Source organism: Ammodytes marinus (assembly GCF_949987685.1).
Source record: "Ammodytes marinus genome assembly, chromosome: 1".
Taxonomy (NCBI): Eukaryota; Metazoa; Chordata; class Actinopteri; order Uranoscopiformes; family Ammodytidae; genus Ammodytes; species Ammodytes marinus.
Window position 1 is genome coordinate 33131452 of NC_137230.1, and position 22789 is coordinate 33154240.

At 40.3% G+C, this 22789-nt stretch overlaps 2 protein-coding genes across 7 annotated transcripts in view; both read left to right on the forward strand.

The window, feature by feature from the left end:
- The window catches only part of chd9 (chromodomain helicase DNA binding protein 9), an 82173-nt gene extending 78279 nt beyond the window's left edge, over window positions 1-3894 (forward strand). For all 5 annotated transcript variants that reach the window (XM_080027555.1, XM_080027556.1, XM_080027558.1 and 2 more), the window contains one exon: window positions 15-3894. In XM_080027555.1, the coding sequence (XP_079883681.1) occupies window positions 15-1013 (999 nt within the window). In that variant the 3' untranslated portion in view covers window positions 1014-3894. The remainder of the gene's footprint in view (window positions 1-14) is intronic.
- A 650-nt stretch (window positions 3895-4544) lies between these two features.
- Window positions 4545-15030, forward strand: LOC307261736 (retinoblastoma-like protein 2). 2 transcript variants are annotated; one of them, XM_080042332.1, is made up of 13 exons: window positions 4545-4705; window positions 6149-6228; window positions 6606-6730; window positions 7781-7887; window positions 8609-8712; window positions 8948-9085; window positions 9368-9532; window positions 9771-9831; window positions 9972-10072; window positions 10587-10763; window positions 11382-11442; window positions 11818-11978; window positions 12064-15030. In XM_080042332.1, exons 3-13 carry the CDS (start codon window positions 6657-6659, stop codon window positions 12343-12345), a joined length of 1431 nt encoding a protein of 476 aa, XP_079898458.1. In that variant the 5' UTR covers window positions 4545-4705; window positions 6149-6228; window positions 6606-6656; the 3' UTR covers window positions 12346-15030. The 2 variants fall into 2 exon arrangements, with proteins under 2 accessions (XP_079898458.1, XP_079898459.1); XM_080042333.1 differs by lacking the exon at window positions 4545-4705 and having other exon boundaries at window positions 6106-6228.
- Window positions 15031-22789: the final 7759 nt, after the last annotated feature.

The following is a 22789-nucleotide window of genomic DNA, read 5'->3' on the forward strand; positions in this document are numbered from 1 at the left end:
CTTGTTTCCTCCAGGGCTACCTCCCAGAGAGCATGTTTGACCGGATCTTGACTGGCCCCATCGTTCCTGAGGAGGTGAGCCGGCGTGGGCGTCGACCTAAGAACCCTCTGGCCAAGGCTTCAGCAGCAGCAGCAGCAGCAGCAGCAGCAGCCTCGTCATCAGCCCCCCACCCCTCAATCTCTGCCCTGGGCCTCAACCCCCTGCTAGCCAACGGCCTGCTCTCTGGGTTGGACCTGAGCAGCCTGCAGGCCTTCCAGCAAAACCTCCAGAGCTTACAGTCGCTGCAGCTCACCGCGGGCCTGATGGGGCTGCCGTCCGACGCTAGCAACCTAGCCGCCAGCAACTTAGCCGCCATGTTTCCCATGATGCTCTCTGGCATGGCCGGGATGCCCAACCTGCTCGGGATGAGCAGTTTGCTTGGGAAAACGGCTCCGGACGGAACGGGAAGCTCCCAGGAGAAGACCAAGGGAAGCGCAAAGGAGCACTCTGCCTCTAAAGCCCACTCACACTCTCACACCTCGGACAGCAAAGGAGAAAGGACAGAGGGCTCAAACGCCACCACTTCCTCCACTTCTAGCTCTGCTTCCTCTGCCCTCACCACCACCACCGCCACCACCACCCCACAAAGTGCTTCAGCTGCCTCCGGCCACCCACTGTCTCTTAACCCCTTGTTACTCTCCAGTATGCTTTACCCAGGGATGCTTCTCACTCCAGGCCTTAATCTACCGGTGTCCGCTGCCACACAGAGCACAAACAGTGACACCACACTTCCTCCTCAGCCTGCAGTCTCCCAGTTGTTTCCCAGGGAGACTGAGCGACCAATGGCAGAGAAGGGCGGAGAGGAGGATGACGAGGATGAAGAAGAGGAGGAGGAGGAGGAGGAGGAAGAGGAGTCAGCAGAACAAAAAGCAAACCGTGGCGCTGAAGGTTTGGGGAAAGCCGGGTCCTCCTCATCAGAGTCTGGTAGTTCCTCGAGCTCCTCGGATGACTCAGACTCCAGTGACGAGGACTGATCCTTTACCAATGATCTAATTATAAATTTATTTATGTATCGCCTAGAAATGTATACATATATTCACATATATATGGATTTTTTTTCCAGCACTTATGTTGCGATTTCTTTTACATGTAAATACAAGAACTAACTGAGATGTTGTGTAATAAAGATGACAAAAACCTTTGAAAAAAAACTTTAAAAAAAAGAAGGAAAAACTGACTTAAAGAGAACTGAAATGAGATTTCAGTTTTCTTGTTCACAAAGGTACAGTCTTGTTTTGAGACATTTTGCATGTCAAACTTTAGTAGATTTCTCAACTCTGTGAACTTGTACCACACAATTATGTACAATGGCAAGAAAAAAAGGCATTATTGTAATTATGTCAGGATTTAATTTTATTAAAAAAGTGAAACTACATCAACATGCTCGTTGAGCTGTACTATTAATATATTTTGATTGTTGGTGGGTTGGGAGAATGACACTTGACAAACACTTTGGTTTTCTCTTGTAAATAGTGAGTACTTTTACAGGTTCGTTGACACTTATGCTTTGCAGATCATACGTTGGATATGTCAGCAATAACTTGGGCAGCTAATGAATGTCACTGAAGCTGTAGATTCTCCGTCTGCCATGTTCCACCCCCCAGTGCACAGCCTCACTCGCAATCATTTCACATTGTGGAAGTTCATTTTCTGCATCCGTTTTTTATTTTAATTTTTTATTTTTTGGAGGAAGGATTACCTAAAGCCACCTCTCTAACATTTAATTTAAATTTTTGGGGAAGGAAAATCTATCGGAATTAAATTGTCCGCTGTCATTATTATAATCAATGTTTTCTTTTATGGTTTATCTTGATTTTACAAACTCCTCTTTTTCACCATCACCTTACAAACATGTCTCAACATGTCCAAGGCGCACTTTAGCCACTCACAGTAGGCATAATATACATTCACTTCTGCACATCTGTTGATATCTAGACTACAGAGTCTAATAAAGTCCTCGAGTTGTAGGGGACAGAAAAACAACATTTTACTGTGTGCCAAAAAACTGCCCTTTGAGGTCCTGACAGAGTTTGGTGATTCTGGATTCTTGATGACATGGATATTCTCACTACAGCCCCGGCGTATATTTGAATGCATCTTACCTCAAATGGATTGGCTTCACTGTGCAGATTTACATGTGCATGGGGTTGTGTTTCTCTCGCTGTCTGTGTCCCAATATGTCCTTGTCTCACAGAGCTTCCACTGTCTTGTCCTGTTTGGCTGTACTCAACTGGTCCCTTCTGCTTCCATCACTTTCCAGTCTGAATGTTGTGCGCCTTGCAAGTTCACCCCACGTCGCATTGGAAATTGAGGAAATTCCAGTCTTTTCAGATCTGTGTTACGTGACCATCTGTCTACCAAAAGTCTTACATAAAGACCATACATGACACAAGCACAAAATAGTACAAACCCTGGCTGAGATTGCAGTAACATGTCTTTTAAGTATTACATTTGACACGGTGGCAGACAGGCTGGCTTAATTCTAGCAGCTTTTGTTGCTGGGAGTTTGTAGCTGGGTTGTGTGTCATTTCACTCAGTCCTGGATTCTTGTGTTGCTGTTCAATGGAGCTTCAGCTAGATGTAGAAGTGCCCTTATCCCGTACCTCACTCTCTCATTCATCTTCTGTCTGACGAACTAACCGGTTGGATGCTCAGCGTCCACACTTGTGCGTATTTGTTCATGGTCGCCTCACTCACACACACACACACACACACACTGGAGTTCACTCACGCAAGCCGAAGTACCTTTTGTAATTTTTCTCGGGCATAACATTGCTTGCTCTAGGACTGCTGTTACACACAGTGGACTGTTAGAAACTAAATTATTCCTGAGGTGAGGTTTCTGTTTGGACTCATGGGGACAACAGATCCCCCCCCCTTCCTCCTCCTATGTTGGAAAACCCCACTGAATTAACTCAAGTCTGTTTAGTTCTCAAGTATTGCTGTAGCATCATTCTCTAAAAGTGGGTGAAAGTGAGCAGCCCAGTGGTTGAACACGTCTTGATTTCTAATGTTTTGCGGTTTTCTTGTATGCCTGTTATATATACATAGACCTCGTCATGGGTTTTGCTTGCAATGCAATTGCAATTTTCTTTTTTTATATCATTACTAACAGTACAGTATTTTTCTATGTCTGAGTAATGGACTTGAACACGCCACTGTCATTTTGTATATCTGCACCTCTGCTCTCTTTAAACTTGTAGTGCCCTTATGCAAACACCCAGCCATTGCTTCTTGTGCTGTAGGTGATCTGGATTACTTTTGCTACATGTTGTGGCCCCACGTAAGATGGCTTGATGGGACACAAATGGAAGAAGATAAAAAAAAAAAATGGTAGACATAAGATTGGACTTTTTTGCTTTTGCTTTGATTTTTTCTTTACATTTTTTTTTTCTTTAGATTGTACTATACACAGGGAGTCCCAAAGCACTGCTTATGCTAGAGAGGCAGTGTTGAATCTGCGTTAAGACACAGACAAGTAAACCATGAGCGATATGCAAGAGGGATGATAAAACACACTACTGCTGTACATGGAGGTTTTTCTTTCAGTTGTCTTACATTGTAATCGCTGAGATGACAAGACTAGCACCATTTGGTTTTTGTATTTTTATTTCAAGCTTGATAATATCCTAAATATGTCCCCCCCCCCCCCTGGTCAGTTTTTGTCTCTTTTTTTCATTGGACAGTTGTAATACTTACAAATTGTGGTCTATGTAGTTGAAATAATTCTCTATGTAGTGCAGGAAAACTCGTCTTAAAAAGTCATTTGTAATTTATTGGATTACTTTCTATGAAGTTCTATAGAGGAAATTGAGGTTTAATTATTTTTATTAAACATATTCTTCTGACTATCAATGAAGCGTGCCTTTGCCTGTTGCTTTGTCTGTGGGCCCTCATTCAAGAAATTATATTTTTTTCAGGAACTTCTGAAAATGTCCTGAAAAAGAACGTGTTTGCATGTTTGCAATTTCTTCCAATTAGGTTTTAGGTTTATTTTCAACACTGGCACTGTGCGCTCTAGGAAGCAGATGCAGTGGCACTGTTCAGGTCAGTGAGAGAAGAAGGAACCGATTCTCTTGTGAATATTCAAAACTAAACTACCATAAAACGTTACAACAGACATAACTATGTTTGCTTACAAAAAAACAGTGGTTACCGACATGCAAGCAGCAACAAAGATATATTATCTCTCCGAGCCAAATATAGTTATCCAACAGTCAAACACTGCACAAAGTCTTGAAAACCCTAAGTTTCACTGAGTATTTATATTCTGCACATCTATAGCCTTTTGGGTGCTTCTATAATTCGTGATGCTGCTGAAAGATAGGCTACATAATACATGCTTAAAAATAGTCTCCTTGCCTGATGTGAGTGCACTAACGGGAACAAAGGGTTAACACATGTGTCCCTCCTTTTCTACTGTAGTCCTCCCATCCTCCCCTCCCTCCCTTTGGCTGTGCTCATGGCCTATGTAGGTCTCACTATCATACCAACAGCAACCACACACGCACGCACGACAATTCGTTTATTCGCGTCTTGTCCGGGCTTGTCTTGAAGAACAACATATGCTACACGTCCGAGACCAACATTGGATTATTTGATCAGAGGACCCTCCATCAGGCTACACAGCCCACCAGAAACCCCCTCCTCAGAGTGGCCGATGCTGGTAAGTGACTGTGAAGCTGTTCTAGATGAGTGTTGTAGTTCTCCTGACAAACGCCCCATTTAAATGACAAGACATGGCCGATTTAAATCAGCTGACACTGACAGAATGAAGTTAAATAACATTACCACGCGTGTACGGGTTATAAGCATAGGCTGTATGGTTATTACTAAACAAATGTCCCATTGGACCATTTAATCTAGCTCTCTTTCAGCACTGAACAATTCCGTTTTTCTGCTTCTTTAAGTCCGAGTGGATGTCAGATTTGTTTTTTTTAAACTTAGCTTTTAGCTTGTTAAAACATTAAAAAGATACAAAAGTGATAGCCTACAGATATGAAACACTGACGAACAAGAGTCGGCTTTGGAGCTGTGACTTCCAGTAAAACGGTGTTGAACTTCTGAGAACTGTAAACAATTGAGTGAGGCCTGTTAGTGCTACTTGGCTACACTTTTATAGCCTGAAAAATGCATTAGCATGCTACCTACATTAGCAATGTGTTGCACGCTGATAAAACGTCAAAAGATGAGCTCGCACTTTTCTCAATAAACAGATGGTAAAATGTGACAACCGTGTTTGTGCTGTGTGTCCTGAGTATGACCCGGGGGCCAAAACAACCCTGTTTTGGAAAACAGAGTTATTACAGGGGGATTTTTTCATGTTGGTCATAATGTATGAGACATTCCCCACATCCCACCGACTGGGGTCATTTTGACCCCGGAGGTACATTTTGACATATCTCAAAGGTGCTTTATCTTTCCAATTTTTCTTGACTGTCAATTATTTTGTCCCTACTGACCTCATATAATTGTTTTCTGATTCCCTTTTAATGAGCACTTTTTATTGGGGTCATGATGTGCCACGCATAATTAGTTCGAATATTGCCAAATTTCCATATTTATTCTAACAATTCTGAAAAAACTACAATGAAATACAAACAAAATTCGGTAATCAACTGACAAATTGTTATGATGATATTGTACATTTTTAATGTTGGCTCCATATAGCTTTCCAGTAGACATTGATCAGGTTGTCCACCCAGGTTGTGATCCTTGAAGGTCTTAGATATAATTTCTGTTAAAAAAATTAAAATTAAAACATTTTATGTCTTTCAAACCACCATGGGTATATCTGTTCATAGTGTGTTACACTGTGAGCTGCAGGTTTAGAAAATAACAAAATCTGTTGTGTTAAACTACTGTTTTTTAGAACATTGTTGTTTGTGTTATAATGGGTCTAGTTTATTATAAGTTCATTAAAACTTCTATAAGTGAATGAGAGGTAAAGTGTGCACTGTGGGGCAGGGTATATCTGAATGGACACTTATGACTTGAATGAGTAACTATCCTGCACGTTTGTTTAGGCTGTTTTTTTTTTTTTGTGTGGAGCTCTTCAGTGGAACGTCTGTCCTCGTTTGACCATAACCCCATGCTGGTTGCCTTTCAGCCTCATCATCCACATCACCATCCCAGCCCGTGTTAGTCTCATTGGACCACTTTATTGGACATTCGTTAGGGACAAAGGCGGTAAGACTTTCCGAGTGCTCTCATTTGAGTTTGTTTCATTTTCTTTTTTTTTTAATTAATTTCCCAAATAAACAAACTATAAACATGAAGTATTGGAACACATTATATGCTAACGAAACCAATCCTTTTGCATGTTTCACTTTTATCTGTGGACTCATACCACTGATAAGTTGTGATTTGTTCTCCTTATCTGACCCCAAATGATTTGAATACTTTTAAGTAGGCCTACTTTCATGATTTTACCACATTTATGAATACATTCATAATTTTTTTATGTGTTTGACTGACTTTATTTGTTCGCTGACTGTGCTGAACTGTAAGGTATGATGATCACTAATTGCCTCTCAATGTCTTTAATGTTGCTTTATCTTGTTTAGATCCCCAATCCTCCTCTGACTCTCATCTTATAAGTGAGTGTGCAGGTAACCATGGCAGCCGAGCCTCAGGGCAACCCGTGGAAGCAGAGGTGTGGCCCCAGTGACGAGCTGATGGCTATGTTCAGGTTAGCATCCCAGTCTGGCTGTATTACTCATAGAGGTGGCCTTTTATCTTTGTATGGTATCTATGACATTTAGATCTGTGTATTTTGTGTTCAGATAAAAAGCAAACACTAGTTACAATACACCACAGACCTTTGATATTTCAGAAAATAACCTTGACATGCATGTAATGTTTTTGACTAGTTCAATGAATATAACAAGGGCTACTTAATTTATTTACCATTTGTTGTATCAGTGAAAGGCATACAGAATGAGCTCTGCATTGAGACAAAGGTGTGTAAACATCATGTTAAGCTTGGGGGGGAGGGGTCTCTTTAAATTCTTTAAGGGAGTTTACAGTTTAAGTTTTCTAGGAAAGCTACAACGGGCTCAGAACAGAGCAGCTCGCCTTGCCCTTCAGTGCACAATGAGAGCTATTAGAAACGTCATGCATGACCAACTCCTCTGGCTAAAAGTAGATGAGAGGTTAAATGCATCCCTTCTCTCATTTGTGAAAAATATTAATGTACTGAAAACCCCTGATTGTTTGTATAGGCAACTCACACTCAGCTGTAATGAACACACATACCCCATTAAACATGCCACCAGTGGAAACTACACTATTCCACAAGCCAAAACAAATTCAAAACAACGTACAGTGTTGTATAGAGCTATGGTTGAATGGAACTCCCTCCCAGGGCATATCTCTAAAAATCAGAATAAAACTGGGTTAAAAAAAAACATGTGAAACAACACCTAATTGCTGTCCTCATTAGAGTTTAGAGACCTGTTATTTTTAATGTTTTAAATGTTTTTTTTTTTGTGTATTGATGGTTTCGTTCCTATATGTTTTGTGATTGTTCTTCTTTGTATATATTGTACATGTTTTTCTTCTTTGTGTATGTTTTGTGTGGACCCCAGGAAGAGTAGCTGATGTTTCTGCATCAGCTAATGGGGATCCTAATAAAATCAAATCAAGTGAATGCTTTAAAATACCTTGTATTTATTGTTCAGACGTTTTCAAACCAACAACTCCTGCTCATATAACTTTTGATATGATTCCACTGACTTAGGGCCGGCTCCATAGACCCAACCAAGGCCATTCAAACCAGACTGGAAGACATGCTGCAGACATTTCTGCGATATCACTGGGACAATGCAGGAAATGAAGAGATCAAAGGTACACTGATATAATAAATGGTCCCATGTGTGTGATTGCTGGGGTTAAATGCATGACAGAAGCAGTGGTTTGAGTGTTACCTTATGATTAATATGTATTGAAGAATTGTCATGTGTTTTTAATATTCACCGGCTCTATCCAAAGCAGCAACACTGTCACTTTGAGCACAGCAGGAAACCACTGCCTGCTCACCTACAGTATTTGAAAAATCCTTTCTGGATTAGAATGCTGGATGATTTCTGTTTTTTTCCACAATGAAATGTCACGACCCGCATATAATCAGTGAGGGACAAAGTTCAGGTATAGATACTCCTGGTCAAAAAGTCTACATGTTTGCTGAATATTGGCATAGGACTCAGGTTCCAACAAGAAAATGGGATCAAATATTATTATACAATTTTTTGCTTAAATTATAATTTTGTGCATGTTCAGTTGTGGCAACATTCGAAAGTTGCGTGTGGCCAATTGCATTTAATTAAAAATCAACAGCTGATCTCAAAGCTTTGCTTAGTCTGAAAGAAATGAGTAACAACAAGCTTCCTTGAAGTCAGTGGAGTCAAATGTACAATGTTTGTCTTTGAAATGTAGTGATGTGAACGTCATAAGTTTTCAAAAAAACAGATACTTTAGTAAAGTACAAATACACAAAATAAAAATCTCAAGTAAATATACTTTGTTGCTGTCCACCACTGCATATAATGGTGTATTATATTGTTCACAGAGTTGGCAGCAAAGTCCTGCTTGGAAGCTGGGACTTGGTATTACAGGATCCTGGAGAAACAGGCCACTCAAGAGAGGAAGAGGCTGGGCATCAGTGACATATCCGTGAGTTTACTGCCCTCCTGTGGACACCACTGGAACTGTGTTCTGACAGACACCACCTCTGCACACTAGGGGCACTGTATAAATAGTCACTGAGTGACACAGTACAAACTCTATGGTGCAGCAAAGATAATGTCTTACTTGAGCATTTCAATAGAATCAAATCCTTCTTTTCATTTTTACTTGACTATATTTATGTTAACGCGTCACGCCTGTGGTGTGCTTGTGTTTGTCACAGGGCATCTTTGGGAATGATCTATTGCAGCGCTGTCTGGTGGCCTGCACTCTGGAGATGACCATATTCAAAAACGGTCTTCAATGTGACTTCCCTCTGCTCCTTCAGATCCTCAAACTAGCACCATACCACTTCTTTAAGGTGCGTTCACAAGCTTGATTGCTTTATGTTGTTTGTTTAAACCTCCCATAAGGAACTTTTAAATATTCATGAAACAGTCTTTTATTTTGTTATTTTGCCACAAGTGAATATTTGCCACAACTGAATATTTTTGAATAAAGTTCATTTTACTCTGATGATCATGAAGTGAAAGCAATTTTATTTTCTTCTCTCTTCTTTATAAAGCTTCTCGTAAATAGTAAGTTAATGTGTTTCGGTCTTGGTTTGCATGTTTATGGGAATTCAGTGTTCATTGTCTGACAGGTGATTGAGTCGGTGTTGAGGGCTGAAGAAGGCCTGCCTCCCTCGTCAGTCAGACACCTCGCTCAAGTGGAAGAGAAAGTTCTGGAGAGCTTGGCCTGGACCAGGGACTCACCGCTGTGGGATGAAATCAGATCCAACACGGGCCGACTGCCGACCTGTGAGCAGGTTGGTGATAACCACACAATAACTCTTAAATCTACTACCAGGAGAAATCCAATATTCCACATTTCATTCTCACATTTCTTCCAAAGGTCATGCTGGTAACTATTTCAAGTGAGATTAAATTAGAAGAATGATTAAAATGTTCCTTTCTACTGGCCCAATAATAGATCTTTATAAAAGTATCACAAGCACTGCAGTGTTTCTTCACAGGCATGTGGTTTAATGAGGACTCTGTTTGCAGGCGGTGCCTTGGACATGGCTTGAAGATCCAAGGAGTCAAACTGACAGAACCCTACCAGGAGGTATAAATGCAGTGTTTTGATGCTCCTTTTTGTCACATTAATGTAATTATATTGCATCTGTAATTTGATACACACCTCAAGAGCAAAGTAACTAGAGTAATGTTATTTATTGATTGACTGGTAACATCTGCGTTTACCAGGGGGTCTCAGTTCTGGAGGTGGACCCTCTGCCAGCGCTGACCAACAACCTTCAGCTGTAAAGCCTCAGAGAAGCAACTCCTTCCATCTGTTTGCTCGTAAGGTCAGTGAATCTACCACCACAGCGTAGTCTGGCTAACCGGATATCGACAACTTGTAAAGCACTCCAGCTAGAATACAGCGTCAAACTCTTCCTCTTCCTCTTCCCCGCTGTAGACTACCATTTAATCTCTGCTCAGAACGGGAGACAGCATAAAGTGCGCGCTTGTGTTTGATATGGTTTGATAGTATCCAGCTCGTAATGTTGCTGCACACACACGCCGGCACCAAATTGCACTATTTTGAAAGGACGCTTTGCGGCTTCCTGGGCTTAGCACTGGCCAAGACGATTGCGATTGGTTGAAATAAATGATAATAGGCCAGCCCAGTTTTCACCCCTATACTCAAATCGATATAGCTTGGTTCCAGACCATACTACTAGCTGTAGTTTGTGTAATATGAACTGAAAACTTTTTTTTTATTTACAAGATAATGATGATGAAGATGATAGCTGAGTTGTTTGTCTTGAACCCATCCCCTTGCTTGTGACAGTTATGGAATCTTTTATGTCTCCTCAGGTTTACATGTTGATGGCAAAGCGTCTGAGCGAGATGTGTCCCAAGCTGAAGATAAGTAAAGAGCAGCGCGGGAAGATCTGGACCTGCTTTGAGCACTCTCTGGTTCACTGCACAGACCTCATGGAAGACCGTCACCTGGACCAACTGCTGCTGTGTGCCATCTACATCATTCCTAAGGTGGAGCCTCCGCTTCTGTAACAGTCACTTATGGATTTGGTGGTGAATAGTCCAGGAATCTTCTTCGCTAGTGTGTGTGTGTGTTTAGGGGCTATAGCCAGGTCATTCACTGACTATAATAGAAGATCTGCAAATCATTGACCCAGATGTGACACTTTAGCTGAGGAATAATTACCAAGCACATAATCAAGTATTAACTTGTGTCATTCTAATTGCTTCCACGAGTTACTATGGTGGAGTTACCCTTCAAAGGCATAATTAGATGCTACAAGTCCCAGCCATTAGCCAGCAAAAGTGTATGTTTTTTTATTTATTTTTTTAATATTCACGCCTTCTCTTGGGTATGAAATGAATACCTCAATCGATCTTATCACCTTTGACCCAAGACTTAAAAGGTGTGGATGATGGATAGTCCCTGTATTCCTCACACTTACATCTCTGGAAGCTGCTTTGTAATAATGGATCATAATAATATAAGAAGCCTGGCATTCTGATGTTACTGAACATTAACACTGCTTCATCAAATTGACAGAATAAGAATGATTAATGTATTGAAAGTGTATTTGAGGGGTTGTTGGTGTGTTCAATAGTTATGAATGGTATTTTTTCTTTTCTCAGGACTGTAAGAATGTGTTGATTTCTGGAGGAATCCTGGGAAATACTCTCATTGGAACCAACAGTAAGAAAAAAAAAATGTATACATACAATCACTTCCTGCATGCAGAAGGAAAAGCATGCAAGCCTCCCATTACCCAGAAATAGATAAGGTTGATAAGAGATGTTGTGATTTATACAGTGTGACAATTAATCTTAAAATTGTGTTGTAGTACTTTATATTAGTGTGATTTGTATATAGTACAGTATAAAGTCAATACTTGACATTAAGTACATTCTCATACATAAATGTAATGTAACTGCATGTTTGTTACATTTTTTATTTTTTTGCAAATCATAGATTGGACCTGTCAAGTATTACGATGATTATCAACACTTATCACCTGTTATATATCAGTAATGTAAGAGACAGTTTATATTATAACATTGTGAATTACAGATAACGGAGACCACATTCACAGCTTCCTGACCCCTGACACACCATCAGAACATTATCCAGGACCTGCTCAGGAGGAGAGGGACAATCTTTTTGTCTTTTTCAACCAGGTCTACTCGCCAAAGATGCAGGACTTTGCCAAGCAGTTTGAATCAACAAGAGGAGTAAGTCAACCAAAAGCCAAACATTGTTAATGCACGCTCTCTCCTCACCTCTTGAGTTAACACATGTTATGTCTCTCTTGTGCAGGTGGACACTCCTCCTTTGTCTCCGTACCCCCAGTTGAAAGCAATTCCTCGCAGACGCCGGCTGCCATTGGAAACAGATAGCAGCAGGTCAGCCAACAGGGCCTCCTGCGTGGCTCTATCACTGGACAGTGAGGAGATGGAGGAGGGAGAAGACGCTCCTTCACTGAAGAGGCTTTGCCTGGAGAGTCCGTCAGCTCTGGAGAGGCGACTGAGGAATGTGCAGATTGATCGCGAGACACAAAGGGACCAAACACCTCCAGTCACAAAGCCCAACCTGCGCTAGAGCAGAGAGGAGTGTTTGAGGCGCCTGTGGCTCAGGTGGTAGAGCGGGTCGGCCAGTGATCAGAGGGTTGGCGGTTCAATTCCTGCCCTGCCACTTGTGTCATGGTTTTTATGTCCTTGGGCAAGATACATCACCTCACTTTGCCTCGTGTGAATGTGTTTGACTGCTGTATGTTTGAGGTGGTGGTCGGAGGGGCTGTAGGCACTGAATGGCAGCCACGCTTCCGTCAGTCTGCCCCAGGGCAGCTGTGGCTACTGTGATAGTTTACCACCACCGGTATGGTACCCTGTAAAGCGCTTTGAGTGCCTAGAAAAGCGCTATATAAATCCAATACATTATTATTATTATTATATTATTATTATTATGAAGTATCTATCTAGCTCCAACTTCTGTGAAAAGCACAGAGCAGCTGTGTCTTCCTGTTCTATCTTATTAGAATTCCTTTGGCCAGATTCTTTTGTCGGCTCAAAGTGTTGCCTGCAGTCTGAGGCTGAGCTGAAATCATGTCTTTTGCACTGTTTTGCTTTGCACTATTTCTGACACCTGCTGTCTAGGTGTCCTAGAATAAGGCACTTAACCACTCAGCTCAGTGGCCACTGGTAGAAGACTGTGGTGGTACTGGGCAGTGTATTATGTAGCAAGTGTCAGTTGGTAACTTTTTCACGGTTTTATTTGGTAAAAATGACATATTACTCAATCATCTATCAGTGAAGTGGTCTGGGAGTTAATCCTCATCACTGTGCTCTTCACTGCCTCTGATTGCTGCAGTCTGAAATAGTGGTTGATCAATCAGGTACAAGAAAATCTCTCTTGAAATCTCTCTCTCTCTCTCTCTCTCTCTCTCTATCTCTCTCTCTCTCTCGCTCTTCTCTCCAAAGTTACCAACTGCAGCTCCATATAACGGTTAGACTGAAAAACATAAGTGCTGTTTAAACCTTGGGACCAACTACTCTGCCTCTTACAGCACTGATCATATGTTGGGATAACCATTGTCTATGGCCTCCATGAACACTTGATTATGTTAAGTGAAGGATGACTTAAGTGTTTGGTGCGAGCCAATCTGAGCCTATTTTTAATGCTTTTTTTAATGTTTCCATCCTCTATCCTAATGATGCTTTCTCTAACATATCTAAACCTTTTAAAGGAACATCACTGCCACACCCTTTGAAGTATTATTTGGACAATATTGAACTGCAGGAAGTAGTATTTTTATATCATTGTTAGATTACATGGATAGGTTATTTTAATTAGGATACATTGAGATTTTAAACCGCATAAATTGCAATAAAATCTAGAAAATGGAGGTGTTGAATAGTGTATGACTGAATGTTGCTTTCACGTCACCTGCTGAAGGGACATGTTTCTCTAAATCCAATCTGAGATTAAGATGAGAAAGGGAAGACTTTAGTGACATTGCATTAAGTTTGGAAGACAATCATGATACAGCATTAAACTTGTACAGTTGCCTCCTGTGCACTTATATACTATATATTTATATTTCAATCTGGGAAGTTAAAGCTGGGGTATGTGATTTCTGATTGGTCAAAATTAACATGAGCGGTACACTTTGACCAATCAGAGCGAGGCTCCGATTCTTAAAAAAAAAAAAAAAAAAAAACGATTCTCTGTTCTTATTGGCTGTTGGGACTGTCCATTCACTTTTGTACCGACGTTGTTGGTGTAGAGCGTGTCAGGGAGGGACCATAGGGGAGGGACCAAAGAGAACAAGTGGAGCGGTTGAGGTATTTGGATTCAAATCTCTATCCCAACTGCTATTTTCTCCCCAAATTCTCCACCCCAGCTTTAAAATTAAATGATCTATCGATGGACAGGGGAAGTGAAAAAGAGGTATGGGCTAATTAACTATTTACTTCCACTGTTGAGATAGGCAAGAATATTGCAACTGTTCATTGTACATATCTTGGTCTTAAGGTGAATGGGAAATGTATATTTCTTGTTTTCGTAGGGAAAAGTATGATATTTTGAATAAGACAGGCACAGTAACAAGTGACCTTTAATATTAAGGTAGAATCACCAAGTGTTGTGTTCAAGTTTTTATCCTGAAATATATACATAATTGTGAGTTCATAAGGCCTCTCTGAAAAGGCATGCCTGGGCTTGTCCTGGGACAGGTCAGGGGTGAGGGAGACAAGGGGGGCAGTGGGTCCTTGAGCTGGACACACACACCCTCATCTTTTCCCCCACCCTCTCCCCCCCTAATACACACACCTACTCTCTGTCTTCAGAGTATTTAAAGCCAGTGTGTTTAATTCTTATACTTAACTACATATATTAACCACATTAATGGGAGTTTAGGTACTTATTTTCCTTCCTTTCATTTTTTTTAAATCTTTTCTTTCTATATATAGTGGACGTATAATCTTTTTATATTGGTTGAATAAAATTTCTTGAAAACTTTATAAATCCTGTGCCTGATTTTTAGTTTAGAGTTGGGAACAAGGACCTAATTAGGGTTTTTCTTTAAAGAAATCGAGGCGCTCCTGAGGTAAGTAATTCAAACCTACACTACGGCAACACCACTGATAAGAGAATACACATCCCATAACACACTCCTTGAAATAGGAGGGAATTGCATTTTATCTACTGGCCAAGGCAAGCTCATCCAGGTGTATGAAGTTAGTGAGGACTAGCTGGTAGTATTTTGAAGTCAGGGGTAATGTAAGGTATTCATCCACCAGAATAATTAAAACCTATTATCTAATCTCCTTTCTAAAATGTATTTGGGAAAAGGTCTGAAATCTGGATTTAACCTAGGATAAATTAGAATTCAAATTGTATGTGTCATTAGGGGACAACACGGGGAGATCTGGAAATAGGCAGGACTCAAAGGGTCACATGCTTTAAACCAGAGCCTTTAAGGTAATAAAAGGTGTGAAGGTTTTTGGTGAAAAGTAAAACCTTTTGGGAATTGTGTGAATCGGCTTTGGTCCTTCTTTCCATGTAGAAGGGTGAGGGTCAATGAACACTTAAACTTTATAGTGGAACAGGTTTATTCAAGGAACAAATAGGCTTGGCGGGCTATAAATACACGGAAACGTCCTGATATTGATTTAAGGGGTGTTTAATCTGGTGAAGGGAATACCGGCATATTCGTTACCTCCTACTTTTCGAACACTGTTACTCCTGTTTTTTTATCATATATTTGAATGTTCTAAAAAAAAACATTAATTAACTCAAGTATCACTGCAGTTTTCCAAAAGCAATGAGTGTTATACTGTATAAATATGCATTTACCAATAAAAATACCATATATTCTATTGACAGTATGTTTTTTACTGGTGTTTCAATAAAATTCATAATAAATCATTCATCATATGTTGTGCTCCCTTTTAAGAAAGTGTAAGAGAGGTAAACAGGAGACATTATAGCCCAATGACCCAACAAAACTAATTTGTGGTATAGACTGTCATTTTTCTTCTTAAATATTACTGGTTTTAATATTCCTGTGCCACACTCTGCTTTCAAACTAACTTAAGCCCTACGTTTTGTTTAGTTTTGTTTTAAAAAATTTTTGGGCATTTTTCTGATTTATTTGATAGAGTTGAGAGAAAGGGATGAAATGGGGTAGAGAGAGGGCTAACATGTAGAGAACGACCCGGGTCGGATTCGAACTTGTGTCTGCTGCGACAAGGACTGAGCCTCGATATGATAGGCCTTTGCACCCCTGAGCCCAACTGTTTTAGTTAGCCCTTTACTCTAAGACCCAGTAGACATAGAAATAAGAATCTGGTCTGATGGCTCACGTTTGATGAATACTTTTCATAAATAACTCAAGGCTGAATGAAAGGAGAAACTCCTTCCAGCGCATCCATTGTAACAGTTGGTCACCATGGCTTCCCTGTGACTGACACACAATCCCCTTCAGTGTTTATCAGTAACCATGTTCTGGCACGCTACCCAGTTAATTCCCAACCAACGTTGCTTAGGAGGTCATTATGGCCTGCAGACACAAAGGCCAACACACACACACACACAGTCAGGTGTTAACACTCAACAGGAAGTCCCCAGGTTGCCATAGACAACAAAGGCACCTGAGCCCACAACACTTACACACGTTTTAAAACACCTCGGGACTTTTTCTGTAGACCTTTTTGGATTTTGCCAGATCATGGGTTGCAACACAAGCCGGGGTGTCATGGTGGTGGACCCCACTGAAAAGCCACAGGAGAGGCCGAAGACAGCCGCTTCTACCAAGACAGCCACGTCCTCCACAGAGGAAAACAATGGAGCGACAAACGCCAAAGATCAGGATGAAAAAACAGAGATTTCGAGCATTCTTAACAGGCCATCCTAAGCTTTTCCAGAAGGTAAGAAACATGATCGCCTGAAAATTAAAGGTGCACTATGCAGCTTCAGGGGAAGGGGATTTGTTTACATTTGCAGCCAGTAAGTTTGCATAAACCTTTTTCTCTACATATAATTCTTAGTACTGAATTATTGTATCATCATTAATCAAATCAAAAACATTTTGAGGCACCTGGAACTAAATGTACCTCTAGAATATGTGTGTATACAAAACGGTGGGCCCTGCTCCCAGCGACAGTGTTTATGGTAGCTTTCTAACTTCAAACACTGTTCCAGGGATCCAATTTTTCTGTGAGGAAAATTCAAATGTAGAAATATACTTTAGTAACTTTTTGACACACCAAAAGTTACATATAGCACCTTTAAATGACACCTCTTTACATAACATCTACAATATTCCCCAATCTACATGAATTTTTTTTTCCCCATTTTACTTATCAGTCGGCCGCATTCTTTTTGCTGTTTTTCAATTCTATCAAGGGGAACAGGGATGTAGTAGCCTACCTCACCATAAAAGAAAGCAATTTATGACCATCGCATTGAGGTCACTTTGATACAATCACCTCTATAACTTGACCGCCGTGTCTCTGTGAGGCTATTGGACATGACAAATGGGCTGTGTGGCGACTGAGATGGGCTGTGTGTGTCTGTGTCCCTGTGTGTACAGATTGGCCTGTCCGGGGTGAAGGAGGGCCTGTCAGCAGGAGGAGGAGACGCTGCACTACTGTCCATCAACCTCAGTGTCTTCTGGGCCCAAACACGCACACAAAGACACAGAAAAACACACACTTCTGAAGAAATCCAACATCTATTTTGTCTCAGATATACAGGTGCATCTCAAAAAATTTGAATAGCATTACACATTTCTAATTCAAAAAGTCAAACTTTAATATATTCTAGATTTATTACAGAAAGTGAAATATGTCAGGCCTTTCTACTGTTTTAATTTGGATGATCAAAAAAAGAGAAATGTCAACCTTCTGAATAAGTATGTTTAATCTAGGTTCATTTCATTCTGTGTAATTAATCTAGAATATATGAAAGTTTCACTTATTGAATAAAATAAGAGAAACATTTTTTACTTTCCATTGATATTCAAATTTTCTCTGGATGCACCTGTACACTTCTGAAGAAATCCAGCACTTGTGTTCATATTCCAGCATCTATTTTGTCTCAAATATACCAATTCAAATGCCTTGTTGTGTTGTTGTGTACCTGTGTTGGCATTATACTCTTTGTCAGCCTTGGTTTTAGATCTGCTTACAGCCCCCTGCGGTGTACTTTGCTTCATCCTTTGTCTGTTTCCCTCAGCCGTCATATGTACATTCTCCTCTCCTCCCTCCTCTCAAGCGCTCACACACCTCTGGTCAGGGCTGATAGTTCCAACACACTCTTTCAAACGCTTCCAATTCTGCTGCAGGCTAAAACACAGCAACCCCCTTTAAGATAGTCAGCTTATGTTTCAGCATGTGTGTGGATACCTCGCAGCTCTCCAACCAACAAGATAGTGTGCTCTGCATATCAGAAGAATGCTGCTATGCCGCTGTTCATTTCAACAGTCACACACACACACACACACACACACACACACACACACACACACACACACACACACACACACACACACACACACACACACACACACACACACACACACACACACACACACACTCAGTGAATGCTTTGTAAAGCAAATGATGAGGGGCTGCCAAGAGATGATTTACAAATATGTCTAGGCACTGTCCAGTCTCTGCCACTAGGGGGCGTGGACAAACACACAAGTAGTTCTCTGTGAAGCCACCAGGGAGCAGAAGTGATCTTTCCCCACATGGTCCGTTAAGACATCTGAGGGCTGGCTCCATTTGCTGAAGACATTTAATCTGAAATATAGGTTGTAAGTTTATTACCAGCCAGTGAATGGAGCTGGAATGGAATAGCCATTTCACAAAGCCATATCAAAAATACCCATCGCCGAGTGCAGAGGGAAAATTACATGAAAATATTACCATTATACAAATGGAAAGTGTGATTGAATAATGTGCTGGAGAAGATAAATGAAAAGCACTTTGTTGGAAAACGTGGTATTAAATAGCTTTTTAATTTCAGTAGTGGGATAAAAAGAAGCACATTTTTTTTTACCCCATTTCACTGCCAATTGATTAGTGCTTCCACATCTGCAGATATGGAGGGGGACCTTATCGTCTCATTATCAGTTAATTAATATGCATGCACACATGCCAATTATCTTTCCTCTGCCATTTAGCAGAAATGAGACGTTGATGTTTTAATGCTGCCAGAATGGATAACTCTTCTGTAGCTTTAAAGACAAGGCTGCCACATTGATTGACATAGCCGGGAAATGTTAAGAGACAATTGAATTAAGAGCAACCTGAGACACTTGATTATTATATTAATACTTCTCAGCAGCTTATCCATTTGCTGTCTCTTTCTATGGGCTGTAATCATGTGATCTAGCAGAGTTTTCTCTCTCGTGAAAGATAAAATAAGGGAGAAAGTAAAGGTATATTTAAATATATAAACATATATTCACTGTACCAATGAGAATTCCATAATGGAAACATTTTATTTGAAGGACATGCAGAACAGCAAGCTATTCAATTTTTCCGCTGTGCCATGACTATTAAAGAGACCCAAGGCCGCACCAAGTGAAGCAAACCAGAGATGAAAGTTATATTAATCATTATTCGGTTTACTGTACTGTGCGTTTCTGAATTTATGTTCATGAGTCACAGGACGGTGTTATAGTGCCAGACGGAATAGGCAATAGTATGGAAGGAAGCACTATTGACATTTTTTTTATTTCTGCATAAATGCTCATGGTGGCTCGTTATGCCCAAGGTTGTTCAACATTTTAGCATTGTTGCATTGACCTCAAAAAGCACTGATAAAACAAATTAAATACCGACGTGATTTTTTTATATGTTCAACAACAAAAAAAATCTCCAGGCTAGATCCATGATGTTTTCCACACATAACATTGGTGCCACTGGAGGCAGCTGTTTTGGCAGGACTGTGCCAACAAAAACAGAGAGGGCAAACAGAAAATGAAAAGGGTAACTAAAAAAAAACCCTCTCCGGGGTGTAATCTTTAGACCATTTATATGATATGTATAATGGGGCTGCCGACAGATATTCACAAGTAGTGGTCTTATTTTTTCCAGCCAGCCTCTCTTTAAAGATGTGTTCTTCACAGGGTATCTTTTGTGAATATATGATCAGAGGGACGTCAGCGCCGCTCTTTAATCTTACACTGGCCTTGAAGAATGTCACTGGTTTCAACCAACCCCCACCCCACCCTCTCCCCCCCTCCTCCTCTACCCCACCACCGCAACACAACTGCAGGCTACAGACACCATCCTACTCACACTTCGATGCATCTCTGTTTGTTTGGAAAGCTATATGGGTTACTTTACTTCTATATGAAAATGACCAGATCTTCATTAGCACTTGATCCCAGAGTGTCACTGAGTCCTTGGTGGGATCTTAACCTGTGATTTATTACAAAAAGGCAAAAGGCTCTCTCAATGAATTAAAGGTGCAGTCAGTGATTCTGGAGAATGCTTGTCGTCAAAATCACTTTTTGTCAAAATCAGTGAATATCTCCTCACGATCCCTTACCTGTCTATATTGTGTGTGCGCTGAAAAAAGAGGTAACAGCCCAGGCTCTGTAAATGGTTTACATACCAGTTTACAGAGCCTAGGCTGTGTATTAACACCATATTTTGTTCAGGGCACACACATTATGGACCTGTAGCGTAACATGAGGAGATATTCATTGTTTTTGACAAAAAGTGATTTTGCCAACAAGCGCCCCCCAGAATCACTGACTCCACCTTTAATCCCATATTTAAAGTTGTATTGGTGAGTGACCTCTGGAAGACATTGTGATTTGAAGTAAAGGTAGGCTGGTCACTTGCCTACAGATCACCTCACCTATGTCATCATATTAAATGGTTTTGGTTTTCTTTATGTCTGGAACAGAACTGTTTAACAGCTCACTCATTTGATATTTAGTTTCTGTGCATGATTAATTTTTCTCTTCAGCCATGAAATGGAACAATTAGTGTGATAGCATAATAACAATGATAATGATATTCTGGACTTGACAAATTCAATGCCATTTGATTTGATCTCAGTAACCAAGTGCAATAAAGATCCAATACTCATGATTTCCACACAGATCTGAAATAGCCTGCCTGCATAAATCAGCTTCCAGACCAACCAAGAAAAAAACTGATAATTTGATGATTGTTTGTGAAGAAAACAAATATGCCTAACAACTCAGATCACATTTTTACCATAGAAACATCAAGCTACTGTTCAACAAAGAGTAAACTAGAATGTTATTACATTACATTGCATTTCATTCAGCTGACCAGTGACTTCCAATAAGTGCATTCACCCATGAAGGTAAAAACTTTCAACAGAACTTTTAAGCTAGTAAGTGCCGTAAGTAACTTTGGGACAAATATTGTTTATTTATTAATCTGATATCTGTAGCCTAATGGATTTGGTATGTGTCTAACCCATTCAGACTCTGTTCCCAACATTGTGTCATTCATGGCAGCTGATCAGGACAGGGACAGTGGACCTGTGTTAACTAAATAGTGATAGCAAAGATAGAACTGGAAATCAAACTATTAAAATATGCATGGCCCATAAGGTCAATACCATCTCATTCACAATGGCATAGAAACATCTGACTTTGTGTACATTTATCTTTTTATCACAATTTGAATGTTTTGTGTTTCAGTCTCTCAGTGCCTCTCTGCTGAGGAAGATACGGTCTTAATTTGGTTATAAGAGAAACAAGTCAAAATGATTCAATTTTATGATTGTTATGTTTTCCATTAGACTCTCATTTCCAACAAAATAAAGTTTTTTTGGGGGACAAGAGTATGTTTCCATAATTCAAGTAGCTGCTTAATGGAGCACACATCCCAAAAAAAAGTTATCTTCTTACTATAGTGAAAATGTCCCTGGAGCAAACGCTGCTCACAATCAATCCATTTAGCCGCTGATTCCAAAAAGGACTCACTCACAGTCGACACCGCAAATGAATACGCGGAGAGGACTGAAATATCTTACCATTAACTTTTTCCTGTCAAATGTCATAGCAATGAAACGTCTGTAGGACACTGCAAATAGATTATGAACGAGTGGAAAACCCTATAAAGTCCTGGAGGCAAATAAGATTTAGCTGAAGATAAAGGTCAGGGCGCTGGAGGAGAGGCATGTGGACAGGGATGACTTGATTATCCTGGATGGGAGCACAAAGAGACATGTCCTTTTGCAACAGGGTTAGACGAAATACCATCCTCTAATAACGGGCAAATGTGCCGGCTGTACATTTTTGGAAGTACTCTCTATTGTTAAGAATTCTTAATGCTGTAAAATACACACATATGGGAACTTGAAACAAATGTTCCTGTATTTCTTTTTACTGCTATGAATTAAAATGTGCACTTGGTGATTCTGCGTATTATTCATGAAATAACAACATTAAATGATTCATTGTAGTGTTTAAAGGTATTTAACTGGATATCAAAATACTTAGAAGTATTGCGTTGTAACACTTTATTTTGTCTGCATATGAAGTATTAATTCATGTAAACAATTCCTTTTGGAATAATAGATGCATGTTTGAGGAGTTCAGTGTGTGTGTTCCACAGTAAGAGGAAAGTGACTCCGGCACTCGCCAAAAAAGTAAATTTATGTTTGTATGAATAATTTCTATTAAATGGCTAGAGCTTAGTGGGAGCTGAAAGCCTTCTGTGTGTGTGCGTGCGTGCGTGCGTGTGGTTGTGCGTGAGTGTGGATGGGATGTGTGCATGGTGCGTCCATGTAGAGTAACGCCTTTTCAAAGGAAATGGTGAAAAATGGGAAATTGTACTCTAAATGTCATTCATTCAGCTGGCATGTCGGAGTGACCTTCAGCAGAATGGGCTCCTCCTATTGTGAACGTGGACCAGCGGCCTCTTTAAAATATCAAATTTGATAAGAAAAAATAAAATGATGGTGTGAAAGTAAATGACTGTATGGTCTGTACGTGTTCAGATGTTATGACGTGTTATCTACATGCACGTAAGGATGTTTG

Bases quoted from the DNA above. Each gene is read 5' to 3' on its own strand.
- LOC307261736 (XM_080042332.1), top strand. From the start codon at position 6,657: ATGGCAGCCGAGCCTCAGGGCAACCCGTGGAAGCAGAGGTGTGGCCCC. The intron at 8,713-8,947 runs GTGAGTTTACTG...TGTTTGTCACAG, and splicing joins TGGGCATCAGTGACATATCC to GGCATCTTTGGGAATGATCT. The intron at 9,533-9,770 runs GTTGGTGATAAC...CTCTGTTTGCAG, and splicing joins GACTGCCGACCTGTGAGCAG to GCGGTGCCTTGGACATGGCT.